We start from the raw sequence: 27708 nt of genomic DNA on the forward strand, positions 1-27708 counted from the left end.
TCTTTTTGAAACAGTATCCAATTAAGGTTTGGTTATTATGTCTTTTTAATCTAAAATAATCCCTGTACCTATTTTTCTTTTCAGCTCAGGGGTCATTTACTTTTGGAACAATCCAGGACAGTTGCTTTTGAAAATCACAAATTCTGGGTTTTCTGATTGTTTCCTTATAGCGTCATTTATCTTGTCCTTCTTTCCCTGTATGCCCTCTCGCTGGAAGTTAGGTCTGGAAGCTTGACTTGATTAAGGTTTGATAATGTTTACTACCTCATGTTTCACAAAATCAGGAGCTGTGGAAGGATTTCAAACTAGTCTGTGATAGGGATAAGAAATTAAGAATTAACTTCTGGTGTTTTTGATGTTAAGTTGGATCAATGTGTTGGATTCTTATTGGAGACTCCTACTGGAATTTCATTCAGGTACTAGCTCCAGCACTGAACAGGAAAGCTGGAAGTAGGAGATTATGGTAGTGGAGTGCAGTCATGTATATAAATGTGCTTTCTAACAGTGGGAAGGAAGATTTTGGAAATGTGTATTCAGTTGACTATTGGGACAGTGGAGTAGTAGGTGATTGGCCTTCTTCAATTTTGTTTTGTTGTTTGGTTTAATGAGCTTGTGGTTAGTATAATTAGTAAAGAACACAATGAAGTGCTTCATAATCAGTCAACACTATGGAAATGAACACTATTTTGCTGTGATTAAAATGACGGTCCTGGTTGAGAGATATTGGGTTATGTTGAGTGGCAGTGATCCCAATTTATGGGCTGTCTCACATTTCTAAGATTAGACTTTCATATAAGCAGTCAGTTATCTTGCAAATACCTCCAATTAATAATGGAACATCAGTACTTCTCAATAACATTTTAAAAAGGGAATAATAGAGAAAGACATACACCTTAGAGCCCAGGAAGGCAAAAATCAGTTTGGGAGCTTAGGCAAAATATGGCTACTCCAACCTCATGCCACAGCTACTGAATCAGATTCCATGGGGGAGACCTGTGAGACAACAAGCGTGAGGCCCAGGCATCAGTATTTTACAAAACCTCCCCAGGTGATTTGGTTATGCCCTAAGGTTAAGAATGATTGGAGTAAGAAGAAATGACAGCAGTTATGAGACTGATTATGATCGTGGAACTTCTTTGCTTTAATTTTCTTCAGACTAAAAGTTCTCTGAACTCCTTCCTCTGAAGGTTGTATTAAAATTCTACATATTGGGAACCGAGGCCAACCAGTATGTCCACGGCCCACCTGCCTGGAAGGAAGAAGCATACTATGACCCTCTCAGTCAAGCATAAATTGACATCTCATCCTTTAGTTTGTAATTTTTATGAAAAGGATTTGAAATAATTGATTGGAGCCCAGTGCCCAAATTTATATCCTTGCCCCTTCCCTGCAGTGTGTGGTTTAGTCACTGGGCAGGAGTGACAAAAATTCACTGTACCACAGAATATGCTTTGTGAATGACTCGTTTGCTTCAGGGTGAGGTCTCATTACAAGTGAAAGTGAAATAATGCTGCATGTCACAGCGTTCTGAGCTGCAGAGCTGGGAAGGAGCCGAGGATTGAAGGCTACAGACACACGTTGGTTAGATCCCAAACCTAGAGGCCAAGTCTGTGGGGACTGGGGGACAGTCCCCAAGCCTAACCCCTTAGAATGGGAACATGTAGATGCAGAATTTCCCATGAAATAGCCATCCTAGAGTAAGCCAGTTAAAAACAAGTAAAATTGAATTTTCATTTTGGAAAGACTTGGACTGTTGCCCTAGTTCCTGGGAGTCTTATAAGGAAGTGATTGTAGAGCAATTTGCAAACAGAAAATATTTTTAATACTATATTTTAATTGCATGAGGAGTAATGATTTACGTTGAGGGAATGGGTTCGACATTACCCAAGCACTGAATTAGGCACATTCCTTGTCTAATGTTGGACTAGCTGGAAAAAAAGAAGAATATGTAAATGAAGTCTAGTGTCATGTAAGTGCTATGGGAATAATTGTAAATAGTTAGATTATTAGTAAGGAATTGGGAGTATGGGACGATTTTTTTTCTGTGGTTGGAGTATTATACTAAAAGCAGCATAACTTTGGCAATCTAAATGAAGTGCGGACAAAAAGCACATGCTGCCAAATCGGAATGACATTTGAAAACCACGTTAAAACAGCATTTACCTTCCAAGAGATTTTAGATTCAGTTCTGTTTCATCCAGATTATGCCTCTCCCTCTTGCAATCAGCAATATTTTTTATTGAAAATATGCCTCTACAAATACATTTATGTCCACTTACTAATCTGCACTGTCAAATGAGCTGGTTCGTTGTCCATAGTGATAAAGATCTAGCGTGAAAATGTGTTAGGTCCATAAATTTTGTTATATATACTCAAACTATTTGCCAAATATCCAGTATATTTAATAAAGATGGGTCCCTGTGGGCTCTAGAGATGCCTAATGAATATTGTCAGAATTAACAAGTGCCATTTCAATTCCATGTGTTTCATATTGACGTGAGGGCAAGATGTTGTTGACCCTGGAAAAGTCTTAAGGTCTCATTACAAGGGAAAAAGTTAGTTTTCTTTTCATGAAGACCTTTCAATGAGGAATTTATGTCTGAAGGCATGAACCAGTGACAGACAGGACTGAGTCATATTTTCCTAGTATTTTGTATTGTGCCCTGGTTTTGCTGGTATCACTCACAAAACACGGTATTTGCACCTACCCTGAATCTTTGTAGACCTCATATGTAAGATCATTCCATAGGGTATCTTGGCAAAATGAAGAGGAAATACAAATCCAAGCAGTGTTGAAGAGAGGATTTTAAATTAAAATTTGAGTTCTGTTAGGTTTTTAAAAGATTGAAAATGGCACAGCAACATGAGTCTGTTTGATTAAAGCATTTACACTTGTCTCAATAAATTAAGAAGGAAAAAAAATAAACCTAATTTTCTTCCTTGTTACCGAACATGAAATGTTTTATTTATTTTTTAAATAAAATATGTTGTTGTGATCTTTCTAGTCTCAAATGTAAGATATGTATAGTCATAAAAATCTTGATGGCTGTTATACGAGACTAAACATTTTTCATGCTAAAGGAATTCAGCAGTAATGTACACTGAATGTTGTGTATAATAATGAAGAATTGGAAGCAATTTAAATAACACACGGTAAAAAAATTATTGAATAAATTATGCTATAACTTGATGGAAATTATGCAGCCATCAAAACCGTATTTTGGAATAGCATTTAATTACATGGGAAAATGTTTCTGACAATGTTAAGTGAAAAAACATCAGGATTCAAAATTTTCTATTTGTACAATTCAAATTTTGTGATAAAAATAAAGCACACATGCACGTAAAATTAAGATAATATAACCAGCATGTTATCAAGTGTTTCTTTCCATGCAATTACATGTGATTTTAATTTTCTTATTTATATGTTACAGCCTTTTCCTAGTTGTCTGAAATATTTATTTATTTTCAAATCAGAAAAATACATGATAAAATATTAAAAGAGAAAAGAAACATAGATGTAGTTATTAAATACCTATAGGTAATATTTGGAAGAATTAGAAGGAAAGATGACTTTAGCGTTGCACTTTGTCCATATAGTTGTTGTATTTAAGAGCAATTTTGTCGCAAACTGCCATGGTCCTGAGTGACTTTTTCTTTACTGACAGAATGAAATGAAGGCAGAGGTTTAATTCAACAACTCAAGCATTTAATTTTTGTATTCTTGTTTGAATTCAATGCCTATGGAAGAAGATAGCAGATTTTGAATAAATCTGGCATGTTATGAAGAATATTAGAATATACCTAGAATTTGACTATGTACAAGTAAAAAATAATTGGGAAGGTAAAAAATACATGAACAAAGTAAAAAGACACACAGTAAACTGAGGACGTGTCAGGCAATAGGGCTGAAAGGTGGGCAGGGCCAGCGCACATAGAGACTTGAGGAGAACAAAGATCTAAGGTTAGTCTTGCTGGTACTGTAATGAAGAATTGTTCTTAGAAAATTGCATGTCTGTGTCCTGTGAGATACTTAGAGGAAGGAAGAAGAAAATAAAAGTGAAAACATAACCCAATTGTTTCATTGGCACATCTAGTGAGTTTCATAAACTATAGAATTCAGTGATGAAAGGAACTTACTGTGGCCATTTAGCCCATCGCTAGACTCACAGGAAACACTATCTGTATCTGTGCACTTCCAAAAATGACACCAGGAAGCATGACATGTTGGGTAGTAGATAGGAGCCCCTGAGTCTTGCCCCAGCCCCGCCTCCGTATCTGTTGAAGCCACTGTAAAACAAAAAGGGGTATTATGGCCTCGGTTTTTCTCATAAAAGGCTGAGGACAGCCTGCTTTTGGTTTTCTGTGCTCATACATCATAATCTTTCTTGTTTGATGGCTGCTGAATCCAGATTGACTTTTTCCCTCTAGCCAAAAACAAAACAAACAACAACAAAAAACGAGGTAGATCTTGTAGCCAATGAGACGCCTCAGAAATTCTCCTGTGGCCTTAGCTTATCCCTGTTTGTTTTAGGAAGGTGCTTTTGCCCATGGATTACAATGATTTCATACCAGTGTCCTTACTCTTTATATTAAATACCTAATGTCTTTACATAGCTAAATTATTTTATTTTTTGTTTGTTTGCTTGGTTTTGTATTTCAAATAAGTTGGACCCAATTTAGAAACAGGTAACCATTTATTTTGTTCAAGGAACTCCCAGGAAGAAGACACAATAACTTGCCTCGTTGAAAGTTTTGAAATTCTTTTCTTTCTCCAACCTGAATAATAACAGAGTGTAAGTTCTGCGAGGGCAGGGATTTGGTCTCTTGAACACTGAAGCGTTTACATTAATCATGGGGGCTGATTCATAGTAGGCGCTGATACATTTTCTTAAGTGAATGAATATGTAATAATATTATTATGTTCTATTTGTGTAGCACATCACAGTTGTATCTTCTCTTAGCTCATCATATCCTTACAATAGTGTCTTCAAAGTGAGTAGGAATCAGTTTTTAATCCTCATTTTGTAGGAGAGGAAAATGGGGTTCAGAGGTAGAGTGGTCTCCCCAAGGCTTCATATGGAATCAAGACCATTTCCTAATTTGGAGTTAAGCAAGATGGGGCACAGCTGTTGCTCTGCGTGGTGGTTCTTGCTTTTCTGGACTTTCATGGAATTCTCCTTCTTTATTTTCAGATTACAGGACAGGCCCATGTTTTACTGTGGTCAGCAATCAGATGTGCCAGGGACAGCTCAGCGGGATTGTCTGCACCAAAACGCTCTGCTGTGCCACAGTCGGCCGAGCCTGGGGCCACCCCTGTGAGATGTGCCCTGCCCAGCCCCACCCGTGTCGCCGAGGCTTCATTCCAAATATTCGCACAGGAGCTTGTCAAGGTAAACCCAGGCTGATGGAGTTACTAATGGATTTGTCTTATTTGTGGTGGAAAGCCATTCTCCAACGAAGTTGGAGAAAATGGAAAAGCGGCGTCAGAGATACTCACTTTATGATTTCGCTGATGGCATCATATACAACTTAGGCATAGAAGCGTGGCTCACAGGAGAGCAGCTGGTCTCTCTAGATTTTTCCTTACCAGCAGTTTCTCTTTCCGGCCTCAGAGGTGTTTCCACAGGGTGCTATGATTCTGTTTATAGCAATGCTGCACATTATAGCAATGCTGTATATAAGCACAAAGCAAAATTTGTGAACAAGGTAGTTTGTTTTTGTTGATTTTTTCCCCTTCATTTGAAATCACTGGAGTTCCTCTGTCTCATGAGTTGTACTTAGTTGACCTGAAGAAAATTATTCTTCTCTCCATTTTACATGCTACATTATACTTTCTTTTTTACAAGTCAGAAATAAATTAGGATTTGTTTCACAGTTTTAAATATCCCCAGATGTTGCCTGCTTGCTTCTTCTCCTGCCTCTCGTAGAAGCCCTTACTCTGTTTTTGGCTTTTATTCCTGTTCTTCCAGCTGTACAAATTCTTTTATTGTCTGGATGTCTGGCAGGAAACAGGAGGAAGTGAACAGAGTCAGCTCTGCACTAAACTGATGGGATTGAAAACTCCCAGGCTGTATCTGTTTCCTTTAGACATCTTCAGTGCTTTTTTAGCAAATGGCAATATTTTCAGAGAATTCAGCGTATGCTTTTCTGAGGCAAATAGACACTAGTTTGGTTTTGCTCTATATATGTTAATTCTAAGGATAATATGCAATAAAACAGAACTTGAGCTGAATCGCACAGTTCCGTGGGTCTGCATTAAATTATACTTCAATAAATTCCGCTTCTGATAAACAGTGTTGGTGCTGGCCCCTGGCTTCTAGATAAAACATACAACTGCTTTGTGTGCCTTTGAATGTATCCTTCTGAATGTCAGGAGCAGCAAGAAGTCACTTTGAAAGCTTAGATTTACAAAGGGGTCGATCATACAAGTTTATAAAATACAGAGTAAGTTTAGTTCCCCTTTTCTTCAGTGCCTTCTTATTTTTCTCATCCTTAGAAAGTCCCAGTGAATTTTGACGAAATTCTTGGTCTTGGTATTCTGAGGTCAGCTAATACCCATGAACTCCCTGACAGTGACCCGAGAGCCAGATTTTGAGTGCCCAGCTGTCCGTCTATGAATCACTGTCAGAGGCTGAGGTGCTAAGATAATTGGGGGAAAGAGAATGCAGGGCAAAGGCAAGAGCTACTGCTCTTTAGCTTTGGTATTCATTTCATACAATCAGAACTTTTCCAGTATTTTCTTTTTGTCCCTTTCTGACTCTGCTATTCAACATCCAGAGGGGGGAAAAAGTGTCTTATAAGAAAATTTGTGAAAATCCATGGAATCAAAATGGTAGTTGTATTGCTACTTTGAGAGTGGAACTCATTTTTTTTTTTTCTCAGAAGGATTCTGCTATCAGCTTAGGGCTCTGTCTCTTTGCTGGCATTTTTAATCCTTGTGCCCAATGTAAGGGGCGGTGGCAAGTGGGTTCATAAAGGAACCTATTCTGTCCTGATTTTTAGAATGTGTGGCCTGTAGAAGAGTGCCCTAATGTATATTTCCTCTTGGGCAAAAATCATGATCAACTAGACTACTTATTTTTATGTATATGTATAATCTTAATTTCAAATAATATTTTAATAAACATATTCAACATATCAATCAAATGGAAAATTCTGGTCTAAGAAAAAATTGAGATCAGCTATAAAATGTAATCTAATTATATTTCACATACAGTCATTTATTTGTGGGTCAAGACATTGTATTTACAATAGAAAGTGCCACTTTTATACCAAAATAAATTGTTCCTTTAGTACGCCTTTTCCTGTGTGCCATTGTTTCTCATGAGCACAGGTTTTTAGAAACCTTACAATTGGCAATTGCTCTCTTACTTCACACAATGAAAAGTAAAACTAAAGAGTATACTACCTTTCAGATTTCTAAAAAAATATCCAAAACCTAGGAAGAAAACTTAGATTGCTTCCCTGGGGATTCTTTATTAAACCAGACTTTTTCATGTTATGGATAAAGAGATGGAGAGAATGTACATACACCTTCACAATCTTTCTGACTGAATGTAATAAGTCTGTAATGCTTTTGTTTTTTCCTGGAAGGTTCATATTTGGGGTTCTGTGTAGGATCACGGTTTATTCCTTGGGTGCCAGGGACACAGCAGTGACCAAAATAGACAAAGAACCTGTCTGTTCTCTGGATGCTTGTATTGGAGACAATCGATTTATAAATCAAAACAAAGCAAACATATTTATGTGGTCACTTGGTGATTCATCCTATGGGGAAAATAAGCAGAGAGACTAAGAAGGGTGGTGAGTGATGAGGGCCGGGTGTTGCTATTAAGCTGGTCAGGGATAGTCCACTTCTAAAGTGCTTTTGGAGCAGAGACCTGATGGATGGGGCAACAGGAACCATGCAGCTGTATGAGGGAAGACTGGTCCAGGCAGAGGAGCCACCACCACACAGCCCCAAGGCAGGTGCATCCTTGGTGTATTTGAGGAAAGGGAAGGAACCAGTGTGGGTGGAGAGGAGGGAGAAAGGAAGGTCAGGAGATGAGGTCAGAGAGTAGAGGAGTCAGGTAGAATCTTCTAGAATTTATCGTGGATTTGAGTTTTAACTGAGTAGAACATGACCTGACTAAAAGATTCCCTCTGGCAGCCGCTCTGCCAGCACGGTTACATTCATTTGGGGAGACTTTTCTCACTTCTCGGACTAATTTCCTGGGTTAATTTTTATGGCACAAGACAATTCTACAGAATGTAAGGTGAATATTTTGCATTTCATTTGTATAAAAACATTAGCTGTCTAGTGTAGTCTGAGAGATCTTATTTAAGTAAATTCGGTTTTAACTGAATTATTCAATACAACTCAAAGACAGTTTTGTTATAGAAATATGTTGCATTTTGATTCTAAGTGTTTCTTCAATAACTCTAGTTATTACTGTCACCTTTTTAAAAATCATTGTATCCTTGTACCTTGAAGCTTGCATAATAAAACCTACAAAAGTTAGTATGAATATTCTCCTCTACATGAGGGAAAATGGAAAAAGGGAAAATAAAGAATGCTTATAACTTCTTATAGACCATTTATATGTATCAATGGATTTTATATGAATATCTCCTCTCTTTCTCTCCCTCCCCCAACCCCCCCCCCCCAAATCTGACAGATGTGGATGAATGCCAGGCCATCCCTGGGCTCTGTCAAGGAGGAAATTGCATTAATACTGTTGGGTCTTTTGAGTGCAAATGCCCTGCTGGACACAAATTTAATGAAGTGTCACAAAAATGTGAAGGTAAGAAATACCATGCTTTGCAGTTAAGGGATGGAGGGTCAGGCAAAACTCAAATCAGTGACAAGCTTTTTTGCAAAATGTTCCTAAATCCTTCTGTCTTTGTCCTGTGAATGTGTAAATATAATATTCTTACCAGGAATAATATGCCTTTGTGTTATTGAACCAGAAAAACCTTGCAGCTTTTTCCACTTTTATAGACTGAAAATAAGAGATCCATCTGAATCGAATTAAATACTAAAACATGAAATATTTTTGAACCAATATTTGGGTTTAAATGTTCAAGACACATGGTTTTGCATAGTTCTAGAGATATGAATTTAAATTTGATCATTACATAGCATTCAGAATAACATATCTTCTGATGTTTTTCTAGTTAAAATGTGTGTTTGATTTTTTTAAAGAGAGCTATAAACTCATATTTATTCTCTAAGTACAAAGCTTAGGATTTTCTTTTCTGCCTATCAAATGAGAATCTTTTCATGCTAATCAAACAAAAATAACTTGAGGTAAATTGATGTGTTTGCCTTTAGTTTATAGATTGAGCTTCTAAAAAAAAAATGTATGTACAGAGAATGTGTTCATATTCACCACTACTGTTATTTGCCAAAAGAGGCCTGGCTTCCAAGTGTAATAAATACTTTTTTCATGAGACGGAAACATCCAGGAAATAAGTAGGCAGAACTGAACTCTCTTTTCTTTGGTGAGTGCATGTGCCTTATGTATGTAATATCTGACAATAATGTAACAGCGTTCCCAAGACTACATCTCTGACCAAGCTTAGCAGAGAAAACGTTTTCCTTCATTCTCAACTCACTCTACCTGCTGTGAGAGGAGGTTTCATTTAGATTCACGCACTTTTGTTGAAGGCACGTGCTGTTGTATCTGTACTCCTAAACCCTATCAATGAGAAATAGTTTGTTCTCATTTGACTGGACTTGGATCATTAATCTTTCTTTGTTGCTACCCACAGTGTATCACACACATTAGACATGGCTTTAAATTTGAGGTGCAGTTCATAAATTACATATACGAAGTTTAATATCTACTTGCCCTGAAACTTATTATCTAACTCTGATAGAATTATCTTTATGGTTTAGAGTCATTAATCATCATAGAATTTATAATGATATATTCTTGAACATGCTATAAATAGTTGTGGTAGCTGTGAAAAATACTTAAGTTCTTTCTAAAGAAGTAGAGCTTCTTAAAAACATTGTAAGTTTCCAAGAACAATAAAGTTGACTCTATAGGCCAATGTATTTTAGAAGTTTTGTTGTGGATTAAAAGCAGAGAATGTTGATACTGAAAGGGGCAAGGAATTACCTAGTTCCACCCTTTCACAGTATAAGTTAAAGAACTGTATCTTGCGTATGCTAAGTGCCTGTCTGAGGTCATTCAGATAATGCTAAAATTTACTTCTTTTTATTCACGCTCTAGCACTTATTGTACCATTTTATATTGTTTTCTCTCCCAGATGTAAGCCATTATCTCTCCTTTAACAACTATATTTAAAAATATTTAAAATATTACGGTATACATTTCAGGTATTAGCATACTTATGTTTTTATGACACAAAGCTATTAAGGTTTATAGCATGCAAAATCAATAATGAGTTGTGTCTTATGTTTTTAGGCTTTCTCAGCTTAATGTGTTCAGGTTCAAGAGACAGAATCAGCTTTAAGATTTAGGGCAATATGGTCCATCTGTCTTGTCGTGTGTGTGTGTGTGTGTGTGTGTGTGTGTGTGTGTGTGTGTGTGTGTGAGATCTGGAATTATGATAGTTTTCCAGCCTAGACGACAGTTGTTTTCTTGCGTGCCTTGCCTTTCACTCAGACAGTCAGTTGATATCAGTCAAGATTGATTACCTTCTATGGTTGTGAACTAGACATAAGACACACAGATTTAATATTCAGACTGAAAGAAAAATGATTCAAAATCCTTTTATTAATGCTAAGAAACCTATTATGGTGGTGCAACTAATGGACCAAAAATTCAGTCTGAGAATTATTTGATCCTTTTCCACATTTTTCTTTTTTTCCGGCTACATACTGAAGTCAGTAACAAGATAAAAACAGAATACTTTGGCTAGACCTTTTTTCCTTTCTTTGCCACCTACTGTTATATTAAATTCAGATGATGGGTTTTTTTCCCCCCTTCCTTTTTATTTTTCTATGCAAAATTGATATTGGAAGAGAATGTCCTGTTTGGACTACCTGTGCGCTGGCCTGGGGGCTGGTGTGGGCTCTGCTACCCTGTCTTAGGCTTGTAGGAACGTGATTGGAAAGTCCTCTGGGGACCTTGGTGAGCTGGGTCTCCACCGACTCCTTTGCTCTTCTGCTCCAGCAACTCGCTGTGGGAATGGCATAACTCTGGGCATAGGATAATCTCCAGATGCTCAATAGAAGGAATTCCAGAAAGTCTGGCCCACACCACTGAAAGGATGAAGGAGACCATCTATGTGCTCTAGGAAGATGCTCATGTCGTGGTGGAATTCTGTGCCCGTTTGAAAATTTTTCTGGCACCTTTGTCATTACTTTGAGTGGCTTTTTAAATGTATCTTTTTCTTGATTTGGAGAAGGAACTGGGTAGTTGGAAGCCCACAGAAATTTTTTTTTATAAACTCCATTCAATCAAAAATTTGTTTTAGCAAACTTCTAAGGTACTAGCCTTCACTCCCTTTGTGATGGTGAAAGCAGCTTTTCATGAGATCTTCCTTTTTCAGAATTCTCCCTTGTTAAAAGAGTCTCCTTTTCCCAAAACTTCCTTTTTAACAAGTCAAATACCAAGTTTTATATCAACACATACAATTTGGGTATGTTTGAAGGGTAAATTATCAAGCTGAAGTGATTAAATAATATTTATTAAATTTTTGTAAATTTAAGAAGAAGATCGAGATTTATAGCTGTGATTTGAGAAAGCGGGAAACAGAGTTCATACCCACCTTTGTGGCTGATTTTTCTAATGACTATAGAATGTGCATACTGAAAGGACACATGAATCTTTTCTTGTTGGAAACCAAGTCCATATTTGCATAGGTTCCTGTGGGAGGAAATTAAGAAATAAAAAGTATAATTAAAGGATTGAGTTTTATTTCTGGAAGAAGTCACTTGGATTCCTAATTAACCACTAATATTTTGGAATTTAGATTTTCACCAACCCAGCCTTTAGCAATTATAACAGCACGGCATGATGGAAAGGACTTTTTTAAAATGTAGCACTTAAGTTTGTGAAATCCCCAATATGTGAGCCAAAAACTTAAGACTTCCCGTTGCTAAAATTGTGGCATATTTACCTGATGACTACTTGCTATTAGGGCCTCTTATCTTCTCAGGCACCAAGGAGAATTCCTGGGGCTACTTAACCATTGCCATAGATGGGGCTCCATCCTCGGCAGCTGATTGCAGGCCCTTGCTTTTCACTGTTCAAGGTTGCTGACTCCCTATACAGTTGCTGAATAAAATCTCTAGAGTAGAGGCATGAGAGCCCTGGAAATGCCGTAGACCTTGCCCTCGTCCTGGTGCTGTCCCGTATTGCCTGTGTGTGCTTGAACAAGTGAGCTACCAGCTCTGAGTTACTTCAACTTTTAAATGAGGAGGTTGTACAAGATGGTAGCTGAGGGTTCTTTCCAGTTCTGCCATCCAGACTCCATCTTCACATTGCTTGTTATTTTCCAGTTGTGAGCAAACTGTTGGTGTTGCATGAATAAGAAACCATGCAAGCTGCCATAAGTGATGGTTTCTTTTTTCAGTTGTTTTTTTTTTTTTTTGATATGACTTGAAGAATCAGTTTGCTTACTTTTCAGTCACTTTTTTTCACTGGATTTCATGTGTATAATAAAGCAAACTTCATCTCACAGGCTTGGTAGCTTTCACAGTGATTAATGTCACATATTGGTTTTAAACAGCTACCACAATTTTTAGGGTTTTGGTTTTTTTTTCCTACTCTGGTAATAATCTAGATAGTCCGGATCAGGTTAACTGGTTTCCCCATTTCTCACTCACAGTAGATAACCATGATTTTGGATGGAGCTCCTGGATCGCTGAGTGTCCCAGTGATGACTGTCTCAGAACCGGGACCAAGCTTCATCCCATCTGTCCCCCACACGCCATCCTTTCCTCCTGTGAGAGGAGCCCTGAGACAGGGAAGTGGCTGAGGGATGGGAAGAATGCCCAGGGAGAGCAGATGAGACAGAGGGATAAGAAGGAAGACCAAGAACAAAGGACAGGGACAGCAATTTGGGAGGGAAGGGACCTACCATTTGTGTCCCTTCTCAGGCTCACAGCAAGAAGCCAATGAGGCCACAGGCAGCTCCTGACAGGTAGCAGCTCTGCCTCTCCCTCCTGCCCTGAGGAAACAGGGGGAATTGTCTAGAACACAGAAGTAGCTCTTCCTAGCCAAGCCTCACTCCCCACCAGGCCCCCAAAAGTGATTTACTTTTATGGCTGGCATTTGATACTGACTGGTTTACGGAAACTGAGAAAGCCACCATTCTCAGATTTTCTCTTACTGGGGATCCCTGAAATGCTATTAAAAGGAGATAGCAAAGTGGTAAGAACCTGGAGAAATAATAAATTAATAAGAATGGGTTTCAGAGGCTCAGTGAAGTGACTCCATTTCAAATGCTTTATTCCAGCCTTTTATTATCAGGGACTTCCAACACAGCCTGGTCATGAAATCAGAACTCTTGCTTCCATTACTACAAAGCAATGGGACTGAGAAGCAAGGTGGTTCAGGAAAGCAGGAAGGTGCTAGACACAGGAAGGAAAACGGGTGTGTCACTGAGGAAAGGGCATTGTAGGAAATTCAGAGCCATTTAAGTTCCTTCAAATTGAACCAGGTGGCCTGGTAGTTTTAATTTGATCTGTGTGAAAATTAGGCCCATGCGAATGGTGGTGTATATATTTCCTAACATGTTGGCCTTTGAGGGCATGCACCTAAGTGGAAAGCCTGTCCCCTCCCCCTGCCAGGACCCGGCAGTTGGAGACTTGGGTTTGACATCACTTTATGAATGAACCTCTTTGCTCTTATTTCGGGTTTTACTCATGCCAGTTTTCTGGGTACCAGAATTATAGAAATCATGTCGTATGACCATACCTCTACAATGGAGATTAGATGAGCTGACACACGTAAAGCTTTTAGAGAGTGCCTGGCACTCAGTACGTATTAACTCATTATTGTTATTGTTGTTATAATCTTCAGCAAAGAGTCCAAATCTAAACTAGCTAGCACATGAAAGAAGATGTTGTCTCCATCCTGCCAAAGTTAATTCTAGTTTTTAAATAACTTTTTCTGATATATGCTGTCACTTAAATAACCTCTTTGGATATTGATGTATGTTAAGTGGCCTTACAAGAATGGTAGCAATGAATTATACTAACAGGTAGAAAATATTTCTTTTAATAGACACTATCTCCCACATGATCTTTGATCGGTGTTATATGGCTTAGACATTAACTTCTAAGGACACTTTGAGAAAGGTACATTCTCCTTAAGAGCTATGTGTTATTGTTATATCCGCCTCTCTTCTTAAATGACATGGTTGAATCCTCTAGGCTCTTTGATGTACTTGTTTAGCTTTTTGTTGGTTTTAAATAGAAGTGTGGCTGGTAATACAAAAGGATCAATTTTAAAAAACAGTCTTAAAATGGCTCTTGAGATGTTATGCCAGTTCTAGAAACTTAGGCTCTGTCTTTGGCTGTTTTTCTGCCTGACTTTCACTGACCCCAGTGAAATTTATATCTGTGGGTATAGAATATGCACCTTTACCATTACACAACTTCACAATGCCCATGCTGTTTATATTAGCATTAACTCCAGTGTAAGCAGTGAAATATTGTTTGATTTAGCCTTTAACCTGGTATAGAAGAATGGGGCTTTAGCTTTGAAAAAGGTTAAACTGTATGTAAACAATGTCACTGCTGCTTTTCTCACTAACTGGGTGAACTTGAGTTAAAAGATACTTGGATCGGGTCCACTTAAAACTCCATTTTATTTTAAAGTGAAGGGCAGTACTTAAGCTGGAGAAAACAATCTTCTTATTTTCAAATGGTAAGGCTTTCCGAGGGCCAGGGTGTTAGTCTGGCCATTGCAGTACTCGGGGGGCTACTGCCTCCTCAAACCACACCTCTCCCTAGGTCATGCAGGTACTCTGTGCCCTGAATTCACTTTTAGCCTAAGCAGGAAGTTCTCAATGTGTTCTCTTCTCTCACTGGTGCCACATCTACTGACAACTGTCGGTGTCTGATTCTGGCTCTGGAAAAGCTCCCCTTGAAGGAAATGGTCAAATTTATCCTAAGGGACTTTTCTGCTTCCGTGGAGGACACCAGCGGACTCAGGCCCTGAAAGCGAACCCCAACTGTGGCCTCAGTCGACCCCACAAGCAATAGGGGAATTGGAGTGGTTTTCAAAGTTGTCCCCATTGTGGCAGGATGAGCAGACCCATTATCCCTGCTCCACAATCAGTCATTGGGTGTGGGCTCCAGGGAAAGGTATAGCCTTGGGTGAGGTGTCGCTCTGCAGCTCAGGCAGTCCCAGAAGGAGCTGTGAGCTGGGGGCCATCTGTTGATAGCATCTCCATTTCTGGGACAGTAAGTCCCCCTTGATGGAATCTGGGTGTAGCGTCCCAGTGCCCACCACAGTTCACTCTCTGAACCCATAGAAAACCATCGTCATGGAGATTGAATGCCGCTGAGAACACCAACTTGGCCAAGTCTTGGTCAGTACTCAGACCATGTGATCTTCTTTCCAGGATTTCAGTATCTGCTTTGTGGAGAATCAGATTGGAAAGAAATGTAAGCATTGATGCAGAACATAGGGTTAATAGAAAGGGAGCTTAACTCAATGCAAACCTTGGAGAGAGCAGGGAAAGCCGAATTTTAAAAGAAATGACATTTGGAATATTAGCATGCTGTGTAATTACTTGGTGAAACAACAGAACGCAGTCTTGAATTTTAAAGGGGAAGTTTCTTTTACTTTGCTCTAATCACTTAAATTTGGTAAATTCCTTGGGTAAGCCTGTGTTGAGAGAAGAAGCACCCACTCTTTGAACGGACTGTTTTATATGTAGTTTTTATTCTGTAAAGATTATTTCTGCAGACATGATTTGACTAGTGTTACATCTGAATCCTTGAAATGACAAATAGTTTTATACTGAGTTCTATGAATACTGAAACTCTATTTTATGTTCTAGATATCGATGAATGCAGCACTATTCCTGGCATCTGTGATGGGGGCGAATGTACAAACACAGTCAGCAGTTACTTTTGCAAATGTCCCCCTGGATTTTACACCTCTCCAGATGGTACCAGATGTATAGGTAGGTTTAATTATAAATCGTGTGCATAGTTTCTGTAAATCAGTGCCATAATGAACATCTTTCTAAACAGTCTGTTAAGGGAGACATATAATTTCTCACTTATTTCGGGATTTTTGCCTCCCATAAAGAGGGATGATTGAGAAGACCCCACGGATATCCTCAGTCTGTAAGTTAACTTTGCAGGTATGCAAGTGTCAAACCTCAAAGCCATCCTTGACTCCTCTCTCTTTTGACCCCCACCATTTCCAGGGACCTATGTTAATTCAGGTCTGAAATTTTGCTGTAATCTTTTCATTGGTCTCCCTGCTTCTGGCTTCTCAATAATTTATCTTGTCTGATTTATCTTCCTAAAATAGGGCTTTGATTAAATAACTTTCTTGCTCAAAAACCTCTGATAGTTTTCCATTAGGATTTAGACATCAGTGGTTTTCAGTCCCATGGATACTTCAGGCACTGCAAAACCCTCCAGAGCTGCTAGGGTTGGAGAGAGGGACCATGAACAGGGGGAGGCCGAGTGCAAAGGGCTCCCGCCGCCTATGCCCACCCCCCACTTATACACACTCCAGGCAACTCTGCTTTTAAGTGGTTGGGTGTTAAGCTTCCATGTAAAATATCAATTAAATAAGGGATTCTGTTGTTTAAAAAAATAGGTTTGACAACTGCTGGATTTAACAATTGCTAAGATGTGCTTCAAAGTCCATTATTCTAGAATAAAGTTCAAGTTCTAGAGTGTTCAGGCTAAGAGTTAAGGAGCTTCACTGTCTGACTCGTCCCAATCTTGCTAACCCTCTCTGCTTCTCACCCTCAAACAGGCCATCCATTTTTAGTTATACCTTAAATCAGACATGTTGACCACTCACGATACTCTTCCCAACTCAAGCCCCCTTTCATGCTTCTTCTCAGGTTCTCTATCTTTGAAGTTGGTCCAGATCAACTTACCTGAAAGCAATTTCTCCCTTGCTTGAGGATATGCTTCTCATATATCACCTTATAGGGAAATTCCATGTCTGTATGTTATTTTCTCCCTAATTAAGTTGTAAGCTCTTCTTAAAGACTAGTGGCTGGGTCCTTATATCCTTGGGGGTTCTCAGCACAGCGTCTTGCATGTAGGCACTCAGTAAGTACTTGTGGAATACCAAAAGGAGTAATCTCTTGTTATTAGGACAAAGCTAGGAAGTCTGTGGCACATGGTCTTGGAGAAAAATGAATGCTATCTTTGATGTTTGTTTCTGGCCCATATTTTTGAAGACACTCAGCTTCACATCCTCACCACAGGCCATGGATTTCAGACCAAAACTAAATTGCACTTGAAATTCTGAATTCCTTTTTACTTAGTCACATATAATAAAAACTGAGGGCAGTCTCTTGCAGTTGACATTTGAACAAGTATAACTAGTGAGGGAAGCATAGCTGGACTTTTCCTTAGAAACAGTGCTGGTACCCAGATTACCTTATTTTCTGGGCTCTATCTATAGATACTGGAACTACAGTGAAGGAATGGCAAACGCAGTTCATATAGCTCCCTTTTCCCCCCAAAATTTCCTAATTAGCACAAGACCCCCTATGGATATGCTTAGCAGGTAGATCAGAAGTTCTTTCCTGCCCATATAATAGGTAGATTTTTTTTAATCTTCAAAGAGAGCCCCAAACTACTTTACAATGATTAAAAAACATTTACATATCAGATGGCTTAAATTTTTAAAATTCTTTTCTTTTTACCAAAGATATTCACACTAACTTTTTACAAAGGAAGTGGGTGGGGAGGGAACTAACATTCATGGTTCACCTTCTCGGTGAGAGACATTTTACGGCAATTACCTGACTTAATGCTTACAACAGTGCCAGTGCCATAGATGAGAAGAAGCTGAGGATTAGAGGATTAGAGAGTCCAGGTACATAATCTGGTCCAATTGTTTAAGTGACTAATAAGTGGCGGAGCGGGGATGCCAGCTTGGGCCTGAGTCCATTGCTTCCATTGCTTCCTCCCAAATGAACACTGGATATAGTAACTCTTTCTTGTCATGCCCTTAGGCAAGTGCTGTTTTTCCTTCTTTGGAACTTTATTGTGCCCATAGTTAGCAACTTATATAAAATTATCCGAATCACATTTCTGCCTTCACTAATATTGATACTTCCTGCTTTGGTAAACCACAGGGACACCTCCCCCCCAAAAAAAATTATCCCTAACAGCAGGAAAATGCATATAGTCTTGAACTTATGAACAAATCCGAGAATTATTGGTAAATTGGTTGTTTGGAATTAGTAAATCTAACCAATAGAAACCCCATATGTAGCTAGTGGTACGTAGTATCTTCCTTATAAACCTCCTTTAAGCATGAAATTCCAACTATTACCTACCGTCACCACATTCCAAGTCTCTCAGACCTCCCCAGCCTCAACGTTCTCTTTGTTCTGTAAGCTCTGGCAGTATTATTTTATTTTTCGTTCTGTGATCTTCCTTTGGCACTTTATAATACTTTGTGTGGGGTTGTCTTTTCATAGGAGCGTGTCCTGTCTCATCCTTTCCAGGGAGTCCTAAAGATGTCCTGTGCCCAGTTTGGGCCTCCCAGCTCCCAGCTCCTGGATGGACACAAGTGTTAGTGATTGGAAAGGAGAAGTCTGTTGATAGGCCAGGATGACCTACAAACACCTATGTAATCCATAATATATTTGTTCGGATATAATGTGACTTCTGGGTCCTTTTCAGAAGGGGAGAAAGGAGGAAAGCTTCCTTCCTATTCCTTTTCTGCTTGATGTCTTGGCCAGGGCAGCTTTAAAAAGCTGAAGGTGTCTGTGGTTTCTCCTACCTCCCTTTATTTCCTCCAAATCCTAACATTCTTCTCCCTCGGCTCCATAGATATTCAGATTATCCTAAAGCCACCCCTTACCCTCTGTGCAAAGTGACCCAGCACCAGAATGGTTTTCTTCCCAATTCCTGTGGTACTGCTACCTGTGGACATAGAAAACTTCAGGCTGGTGTGCCCTGGGGTCCATTCCTCCAAATGGTTCCGGGTTTTCACAGTTTTTCTCTTCCTTTACCTATTAGCCTATAGGCTTTCTTTAAATTTTTAAGTTGTGTAAATGTGAGCATTTTAAACAAAGGCTCTCCTTCAAAAAAAAAAAAAGAGCAAATGATGATTGCATGTGCAGGCGCTATCTGTAAATTGGGGATTGCGGCAATCCAAACATGACTGGTAATTTTTTCAGTCCCAACATTCACCACTTTAATCAAGTCTCTGACCCATGGATCTAACATATAGGTCAGCCATCTGGGCAGGAAAATAGTGTCATAGTTAATTTGCAAAATAATAGACATTAGCCCAGTAAGAGTTTGCTATTGGCGGTTGTAGGTCCCAGCTTTGCTATGAAAGATAGCCTGTACTGAAAACTACATATATGAATTTTGGTCTAGTGTTTACACTGGGTTTTGACCACCAAATTCATTTGAAGCTGGGATATAAGCCAGTTTTGAACATCTCTTCCCATTCTTAACTGCTTTTGGTTTCCATGCCCCAAATATTTGCTAATCCCTGAATAGACAAAGTATTAGTGGCTTTAACGCAATGCAAATTAGAGTGTAGGAAATTCCGTTTCTCCCCCTTCTTCATGAGGAGGCGCCACCCTTGGCTTCACAGAGCATACCTTGTCTGCATTGCCTCTCCAGCCATTTACCCTGGACCAGGCTGGACTCAGACTTGTTCTGCCTCTTTGCTGAGACTATTAGCCTGACCAGAGGTGCCGGAATTGGGACCACAAAATATTTCTCGAAAGCACATTTATTCTTGCTAGTGGTTTTAAGTACTTTTCAGAAATAATCTTCTATCCTTTCAAGCTGACCCATGATTTTATGGTTTGTCTAGGTTTGTTGTAGCCTTCTTCGTTTGATGTTAACAATTTAACTGTTTCTAACCCTTTTTTTTTTAAATTTCACTTTATTAATGTATTGCAATAGTGAGTATTAGAAGGGTTTATGTTCTTAAGAATGACATAGATGAAAACAGTTATAGGTATGAGCCTCTCAGGGCAAACTTAATGTTTAATGGTTAGACTTAACGGGAAACATGGGGAGAGATTTTTGATGATTAAAAAATTCCTCACTTTACAAAAAGATTTACCACTTATATTCCTTTAACTGACAGGCATATTTAAAATATTATTTACATTTCAAAACTTTATTTTATATGAACTGTGCAGAGATATACTTTACTTGAAGAGAGGCACACCTTTAACATATGTTAGGTAGATGAAGTCTGCACTTGGATACCTGCCCCCCTCTATTTCAAGGTATGACCTCTAAGGCCCATGAAGCAGTTGGGTCTCTCCTATGTCACAGGCTCTCTCTTGGTAGCCCAGAGTTGTAATTCAGTGTGTCAATGTTGTCATGACAGTCAGACATGATGTAACCCAATAAAAGTGATATATAGAAAGAAACATGTCGTCCCATGTTGCTTTGAGAAGATATCTTTCTGCCAAAAGAAAAAAAATAATTTCTTCAAGAACCATTGTATCCTATAGTACTAAGAATTTGGAATCACGTACCTTTTGAACTTTAAGTAATTCTAAAATCTGTTAGGGCCCCAGGACAAAAGGAAATCTTGATTAACAGGCATTGGATCTGACTGCAAAGTGGCTCATTCCTTTAAAAAAAAAAAAAATCTCACAAGTCTGACTCACAGTTTCAGACTGAAAAATAAGAAAGATCATTTAGAAATGTAGACTATAGTGCAGACTTAATGTTGTTTTAAAATACATTTATATCAATATTTGCCGAAAGTGTCTCAAATTCAGTAGTTGGAAACCAAGGACAGCACAGTCTCCCTTTGGTATAGACACATGTCTTTATAACGAATTGACTGTCACCGCAAGTGATTTTCTTAGCCTCTCTTTTCCTATGGCACATATGGTTGTAATCATTTGTTCCCACCTTGGGATAGGAATGTGGGACTTTGGCCAAGTGCACCAGCTTGCAGGGGCAAAAGGTGTGAGACGAAGGGATTTCTGACTGAGCGTTGTTCCCAAGTGGTACACAGCAGCTTCCCTTCCAGGGGATAGGAGTGTCAGTTCCTCCTGCCCAAGTGTGAAGTGTGGAGGTGATGGGGCAGGAGAGTGTTGTGACCAGTTTGATCTCAGTGATGTGTGTGTTTCTTTGTTTTCTCAGATGTTCGCCCAGGATACTGTTACACGGCTCTGGCAAACGGGCGCTGTTCTAACCAGCTACCACAGTCTATAACCAAAATGCAGTGCTGCTGTGACATTGGCCGATGCTGGTCTCCGGGGGTCACCATCGCCCCTGAGATGTGTCCCATTAGAGCAACGGGTAAGAGCCCTTCCAGTTATCTGCAGGGTATCCTGACTCAGCCCTCACGGGCCCAGGGGCAATGTGCATGATGCAGATTTAATGGAAATCTAGGTGAGTAAGGTTCCAAAAAATAAAAGAGATGACATTCAAGGAAATTTCTCCAGATAATGAATAGGAGAAAAGCAGAGGTCCGTACAAATCACTGTTTTCAGGTACTGCTTCTTATTTAGCTTGCTTATTACCACTACATAGCCACCTTTTCAGGAAGTACTTGTCGCCTCTTCTGGTCATCTACTTCTTTTGACCTTCATGTAGTCCTCAAAAGGCTCAGTGGAATAAAACTCAACTCTCTCAGAGGCTTTCGGGTGAGTTATTCTGGATACACATTTCCTCCTTCACTAACATCTGACACTTTCCTCTTCCTTGTTGCCAAGTTCTGTTGATTTTTTTCCTACAATATCTCTTTTATCTGTCATATTCATTTGTATGTAATGTTCATTTTCTCTCGTCTGGACTATTGCAGTAGCCTCCTAACCAGTCTCCATGAAATCTGCAGCTGCCACATACATTTCCCAAAGCATAACTCATCTGAAGTTCAGTTTAAAATAAAATATGTCTGGGGAAAATGTAGAGAAAGATGTCCAGAAAAATTTTCCCAGGATGAAATCATGCCATATATATATATATATATATATATATATATACTGTTCTCAGTTACTTCATTTCTTGAAAATAAAATTTTACTACTTAGCATAGCATTTAGAGTCCCCAAGTCTGATCTCAGTTCATCTTTTAAATCTTGTTCTTTATAGTAACTTTATTTTTTAGTTAAATTATATGATTAAGCTTTCCTTGAACCCAGTCTGAGCATTTCTAAACTCAAATGTTATTTTTTCCTCAGACTCCTCCCCCTTGTCAGCCGTGCCTGTTGTATACCCTCTTGTCTGCTGAGGGTTTGCTCAAACATGACCTAATCCATAAACGTCCCAAGATCACCACAGCTGGAAATGATGCCTTTTTTTTCTCAGTGCTCCAGACTTATGCCATTGCTCTGGCACGAATCCCAGTGACTCTGCTTTGTGCCTGTGTGTGTTCATGTATTGCTCTTCCACTGGTTGATAAATCTCATTAGAGGGTCTCATTCATCGTTATAGTCCCATATTCCTTAAGTTTTTTAACACTTCCACAGTCCTTAGAAAAATCTTGCTTGTAGGAGGTGTTCAGATAAAGTAAACAACTTATTAACTGATATCTTTCCCACCAGTTCTAAGTAAAAACTTCTGAATCTGATTCCTGAAAAGTGTGTTTAAATCAGGGAAGTTTAGGAGAGAAAATGAAGGTGAGGATGGATAATGCAGAGTTAATGAAATACTTTAGACTATGCTATTCTCAGAATGTGAATTTCCCATTATCAGGGGTTATGGAATTGCTCACAGATGTTACTATAAAATTTCTGTTTATTGCTGAGAATTACATGTGTGGGTTAAAGAAGCAATAAAATCTTTCAATATATTTTAACATGTACCAAGTCATATATTTTATCTGATTTGCTTACTGTCTCTGGCCCACAAATATAACCTGCCCATTCATTCACTAGGGGGACCATTTAGTAGATCACTGTTTGGACCTGTAAATGACTTCCTACTAAGACATGTGGCTTGAGTACCAGGAGAATCGCTTTTTAAATACACATGTTAACTTAGGAACCAGCAGCATTGACGTGGATTCCTTCGTGTGTTGAGGCCTTGGACAGAGGAGAGACAACTAGAGCAAGTTTAGGTGCCTAAAGACCTACATTGGGCACATGGTGCAGAAGGCCTGGTCCCCTCATGTGGGTCTGCAGGGAGCTGCTCTCCCAGGTGTACCATAGAAAGATGCACAACCTGAGATAGGCCCAGAGTAAATCAGACTGGTAGAGAAAACTAATTTGCAGGTACGTCTGCTTGCTTGCTCAGATGTTCCAGTACCAGTGCTACAGCGCTTGGGGCTCTTGAGGAGAGTGATGATATAGGAAGGATTATTTTAGATTGGTCAGCTTTCCCTCTTTAAAAAATAAAGTCAGTATCATCTCTGGGTTAAATGGAAATGGGAAAGATGGGTATTAGCTGAACAACATTAGCCCAGGTTGCTGATCCTGAGTGTAAAGGGACTCGATGGAAACTTATTAAGCTGAAGAAAGTAGGACAAGGTTCAGGACCCAGTCTGATACACTTTCCTGGAGAGATTAAGATGAATTTAATGGCATTCTTAAAGTTAACAGACCTACCTAAACAGTAGAAATTATGACAAGCTATCCAGCTTCTTTTATACAAATCCTAAAAGACTAAACAAATAAAAAGAGGCTGATTGGTGATTAGAAGCAAAGTTTCTTAATATAATTGCTATTCAATTAAATCCAATATACTGTGTTTCCCTGAAAATAAGACCTAGACGGACAGTCAGCTCTAATGCATCTTTTGGAGCAAAAATTAATATAAGACTTGGTCTTATTTTACTGTAATATAAGGCTGGGTCTTTAATATGATATAATATAATATTATATATAAATATCGGGTCTAATATATAATATAATGTAATATAATATAATATAAGACCCGGTCTAATATAATATAATATAATACTGGGTCATATATTAATTTTTGCTCCAAAAGACTCATTAGAGCTGATTGTCCAGCTAGGTCTTATTTTTGGGGAAACACGGTAGTTAATAAATTCCTCTTAGTTGCATTTTATGACACAATTTAAGGGCTAGAGTGAGAGTAGGAGTTAGTCATTAGTTAGATATACGCTTGACTTCAAAGACTGCACAGTCTTAGTGGTAGAAATTTGGTGAAAAAGAGGTAGCCAGGAAATGATGGATGTGACACATTTATGTGATAATTGTATAAGGATTGTTGTGGTTCAACAAGAGAGTTTGTAGCATCCTGATTCAGGGAAGCATGAACAATATATAAATCCTTTCCAAATATAGTCAAGTACTACAGAATCTCTATGAGTTGAAATTCTGGATAAATGCTAATTAAAATGTAACAATAGACTTCTCTGAAAACATAAACTTAACCTGAATTGGAAATGTCAAATGATTTAAGAACATTTAGTAATGGACCAGCAAATAACAACAAGGTACATGGGGACTAGGTATATTTAGCCATGTGTAAATTGACAGAATGTCCCAGGAAGTTGAAATATGAACGTAGCTCGGTAAGACATTTTACTGTGTCTTAGAATAAGTTGGATTTTAGTCCACAAGGAAACATTGGCCTAATTTCTATTAATGGATTAAATTAATATAGAAAGTATTTGTAGGAGAGTCCCTGTGTGACAGAGATAATAAAATTATCAATATTCTGGCAAGAGAGAAAAAAACAAATTATAAATAACACGTTTCGTTTACTTATAGAAGGGAACTATGATAAAATATGGCTATTTGTGGGAAATATGAAAGTGAGAAGTAAATACATCCCTGGGAACCTGGTTACTGTTTGAAAACACCTGTTTGGAAGCCCAGGAAAACATGTGTCACAAATCTAAAGATGATCTATTCTAATAAAGACCTTGCATTGTGAAAAATAGGAATCAGCCTATCTGTGCAATCCCAGGGAAATAGTTGATTAAGCCAGGGTGTACTGTTCAGAGGCTCATTATGTGGCATTAACAAGAGGCCTGTCACCCTTTGTCCCATGGGCCGCTTCGCCATCGTTTTGTTGTCTTTTACAGATAGGTGTTCCTCAGGTCTCTGTCTCCATACTCCCTTCTCTTCATTTTCCACACTTTTCTTAGATGATCTCATCCATTCCTATGGCTTTAAATACCACCTGTCTACTGATAACTCCAAAACTTATATACAGCCCCGACTTCTCTAGGCTTCAAACTCTCTTATAAAAATGCTATGTGACATTGTCAGTTGGATGTCTGATATGTCAAAACTCAACTGTTCAAGTGGAACTTAGCTTCTACCCACCACTGCAGTTTTCTCAATAAAAGGTACCAACAGCTACCTTATTGCTCAACCAGAAAACTAGAAGTCATTCTTGATTTCCTGTTCCCTCAGCTCTCACATATACTCCTACACCAACTACTACCCATTTATCTCTAAAGTATGCTTTAGATTTGTCCACTTAGGTCCAATTCCATCACTGCTTCCCATGTCCAGCCATTTTACCTTGCTTTTGGTCTTCTGCAACAGCCTGTCCGCATGAATGATCTGAAAATAGTCATCTGATCATGTCCCACTCCTGCTGAAGACCTCCAGTGGCTTCCCATTGCATATAGAACAGGCTTTTTAGTGTGCTCTTTAGAATCCTATGGGATCTGCAGGTGGGACTGGATGGAGAAAGTGGCACTATTCTTCCGTGAGGGGAATTATGATCTAGGTAAAGACTTCCTAGGTTTGGGAAGAGTACGTGGTACACACCCTGGGAAGTTTGGGGTTTTGAATTACTGTTCAGTATGGCTGCTGCTGTATGTATTAGGAATGGGAATGAAGTCAGGTTGCTGTGTTCCTTTTCTCCAATTGACCTATGTGGTCTGAGGCTCAATTTTATTCCAAGATTTCTTTGAAAAGTAAGGAGGACTTCCATGGACCTATGACATATGCTACAGTTTAGCTGTTGTGTTGTGTTTTTCCAGAGGATTTCAACAAGCTGTGCTCTGTTCCTATGGTAATCCCTGAGAGACCAGGATATCCTCCCCCCCCACCCCTTGGCCCCATTCCTCCAGTTCACCCTGTTCCTCCTGGCTTTCCTCCTGGACCTCCAATTCCGGTCCCTCGACCACCAGTGGAATATCCGTATCCATCTCGGGAACCACCAAGTAAGAATTCAGAAGTCATTTAGCAATTTTTCATGCATTGATCAAGTTAACGTTTTGTTGTTTATACTGCTTTAGTCATTAAATAAGTTTACCAGTTCTTAGATTAAATTTTATAGTTTAGTGGTTACCAGGGGGTAAGGGGGGTGGGGGGTGGGAGATGAGGGTAAGGGGGATCAAATATATGGTGATGGAAGGAGAACTGACTCTGGAGGTGAACACACAATGGGATTTATAGATGATGTAATACAGAATTGTACACCTGAAATCTATGTAATTTTACTAACAATTGTCACCCCAATAAATTTAAAAGAAAATTTTAGTTTACATAGTGTTGTATATAAATTTCTCAATTTGCCTATTGTGTAGAGAAAAACGAGAGGTTTTATAGTCTCCAGAGATTAATGCCCTTTTGTTTTCAGTCATCCTTGGGAGAGTTATGGGAGAGACTTCAATATGATTCACAGGATGAATTAAGAGAGGAGCTGTAAAATTATCCTTTGGGTTATATAGCGTACAAAGCAGTTTTGCAATACCACTGCCCTTGTTATTTTTTGCGAACTGGAGGCACGAGAGGGAGGCAGAGAAAGGGGTAGGGAGTATCAGGCAGAGGAACAGGTGACAGCTGGGCTGCAGTACCTGGCCACGTGTGCCACCGTGCATGTGCCATCTCTGTGGGCAGGAACAGAAGTATGCTCTATTGACGCCAGATGACCTTTATCCAAAGAGTGTCCTCCTTCCTTTATGATCCAATATCTTGCCCATTATTACTAGATTAAGTGCTGATGAAAGATGCCCTAGTTATAAATAAATTTAATGGAGTTTTATGTTTTTCCTTTAGGGGTGCTGCCAGTAAACGTCACCGATTACTGCCAGTTGTTTCGTTATCTCTGTCAAAATGGACGCTGTATTCCAACTCCTGGGAGCTACCGTTGTGAGTGCAACAAAGGATTCCAGCTGGACCTCCGTGGGGAGTGCATTGGTATGTACCAGTTCTCTTGGCTATTGCAGCTCTGTTCCATGACTATATAGGTGTTCTAGTCTGCTTGTACCCTGAAATGTAGTGGCATAAAGCAACACAAATGTATTATCTTATAGTTCTGTAGGTTAGAAGTCCAACACAGGCCTCATCAAGGTGTCACAGGGCTGTGCTCCTTTTCAAGGCTATTGGGAAAATCCATTTATTTGCCTTTTCCAGCTTCTCGAGGCTGCCTGTATTCCTTGGCTCAAGGCTCCTTCCTCAATCTTCAAAGCCAGCAGTGTAGCATCTTCCGATCTCTCTCTGACTCTCTGGTTCTCTCTTCGAATTCCTCCTTCCACTTTCAAGGACCTTTGTGATTACCTTGGGCCGATCTGTGGAATCCAGGAGACTCTAACATCTCAAGGTCTGCTGATTAGGAACACTGATTTTATCTGCAACCTTAATTCCCCTGTGCCATGTAGCATATTCACAGGTTCTGGGGATTAGGGCATGAACATATTTTGGGGAGCCATTATTC

At 39.1% G+C, this 27708-nt stretch overlaps 1 protein-coding gene across 2 annotated transcripts in view; it reads left to right on the forward strand.

The window, feature by feature from the left end:
- The window catches only part of FBN1 (fibrillin 1), a 233403-nt gene that overhangs the window by 100449 nt on the left and 105246 nt on the right, over window positions 1–27708 (forward strand). For both annotated transcript variants that reach the window (XR_012494755.1, XM_019730687.2), the window contains exons 7-12: window positions 5196–5393; window positions 8661–8786; window positions 15976–16101; window positions 21260–21418; window positions 26030–26212; window positions 27051–27191. Coding sequence is in view for 1 of the 2 variants with exons in the window: in XM_019730687.2 (XP_019586246.2) it covers window positions 5196–5393; window positions 8661–8786; window positions 15976–16101; window positions 21260–21418; window positions 26030–26212; window positions 27051–27191 (933 nt within the window). In the remaining variant the exon portion in view is untranslated. The remainder of the gene's footprint in view (window positions 1–5195; window positions 5394–8660; window positions 8787–15975; window positions 16102–21259; window positions 21419–26029; window positions 26213–27050; window positions 27192–27708) is intronic.

The sequence above is a fragment of the Rhinolophus sinicus genome, linkage group LG03, assembly GCF_036562045.2.
Source record: "Rhinolophus sinicus isolate RSC01 linkage group LG03, ASM3656204v1, whole genome shotgun sequence".
In the NCBI taxonomy this organism is placed as follows: domain Eukaryota; kingdom Metazoa; phylum Chordata; class Mammalia; order Chiroptera; family Rhinolophidae; genus Rhinolophus; species Rhinolophus sinicus.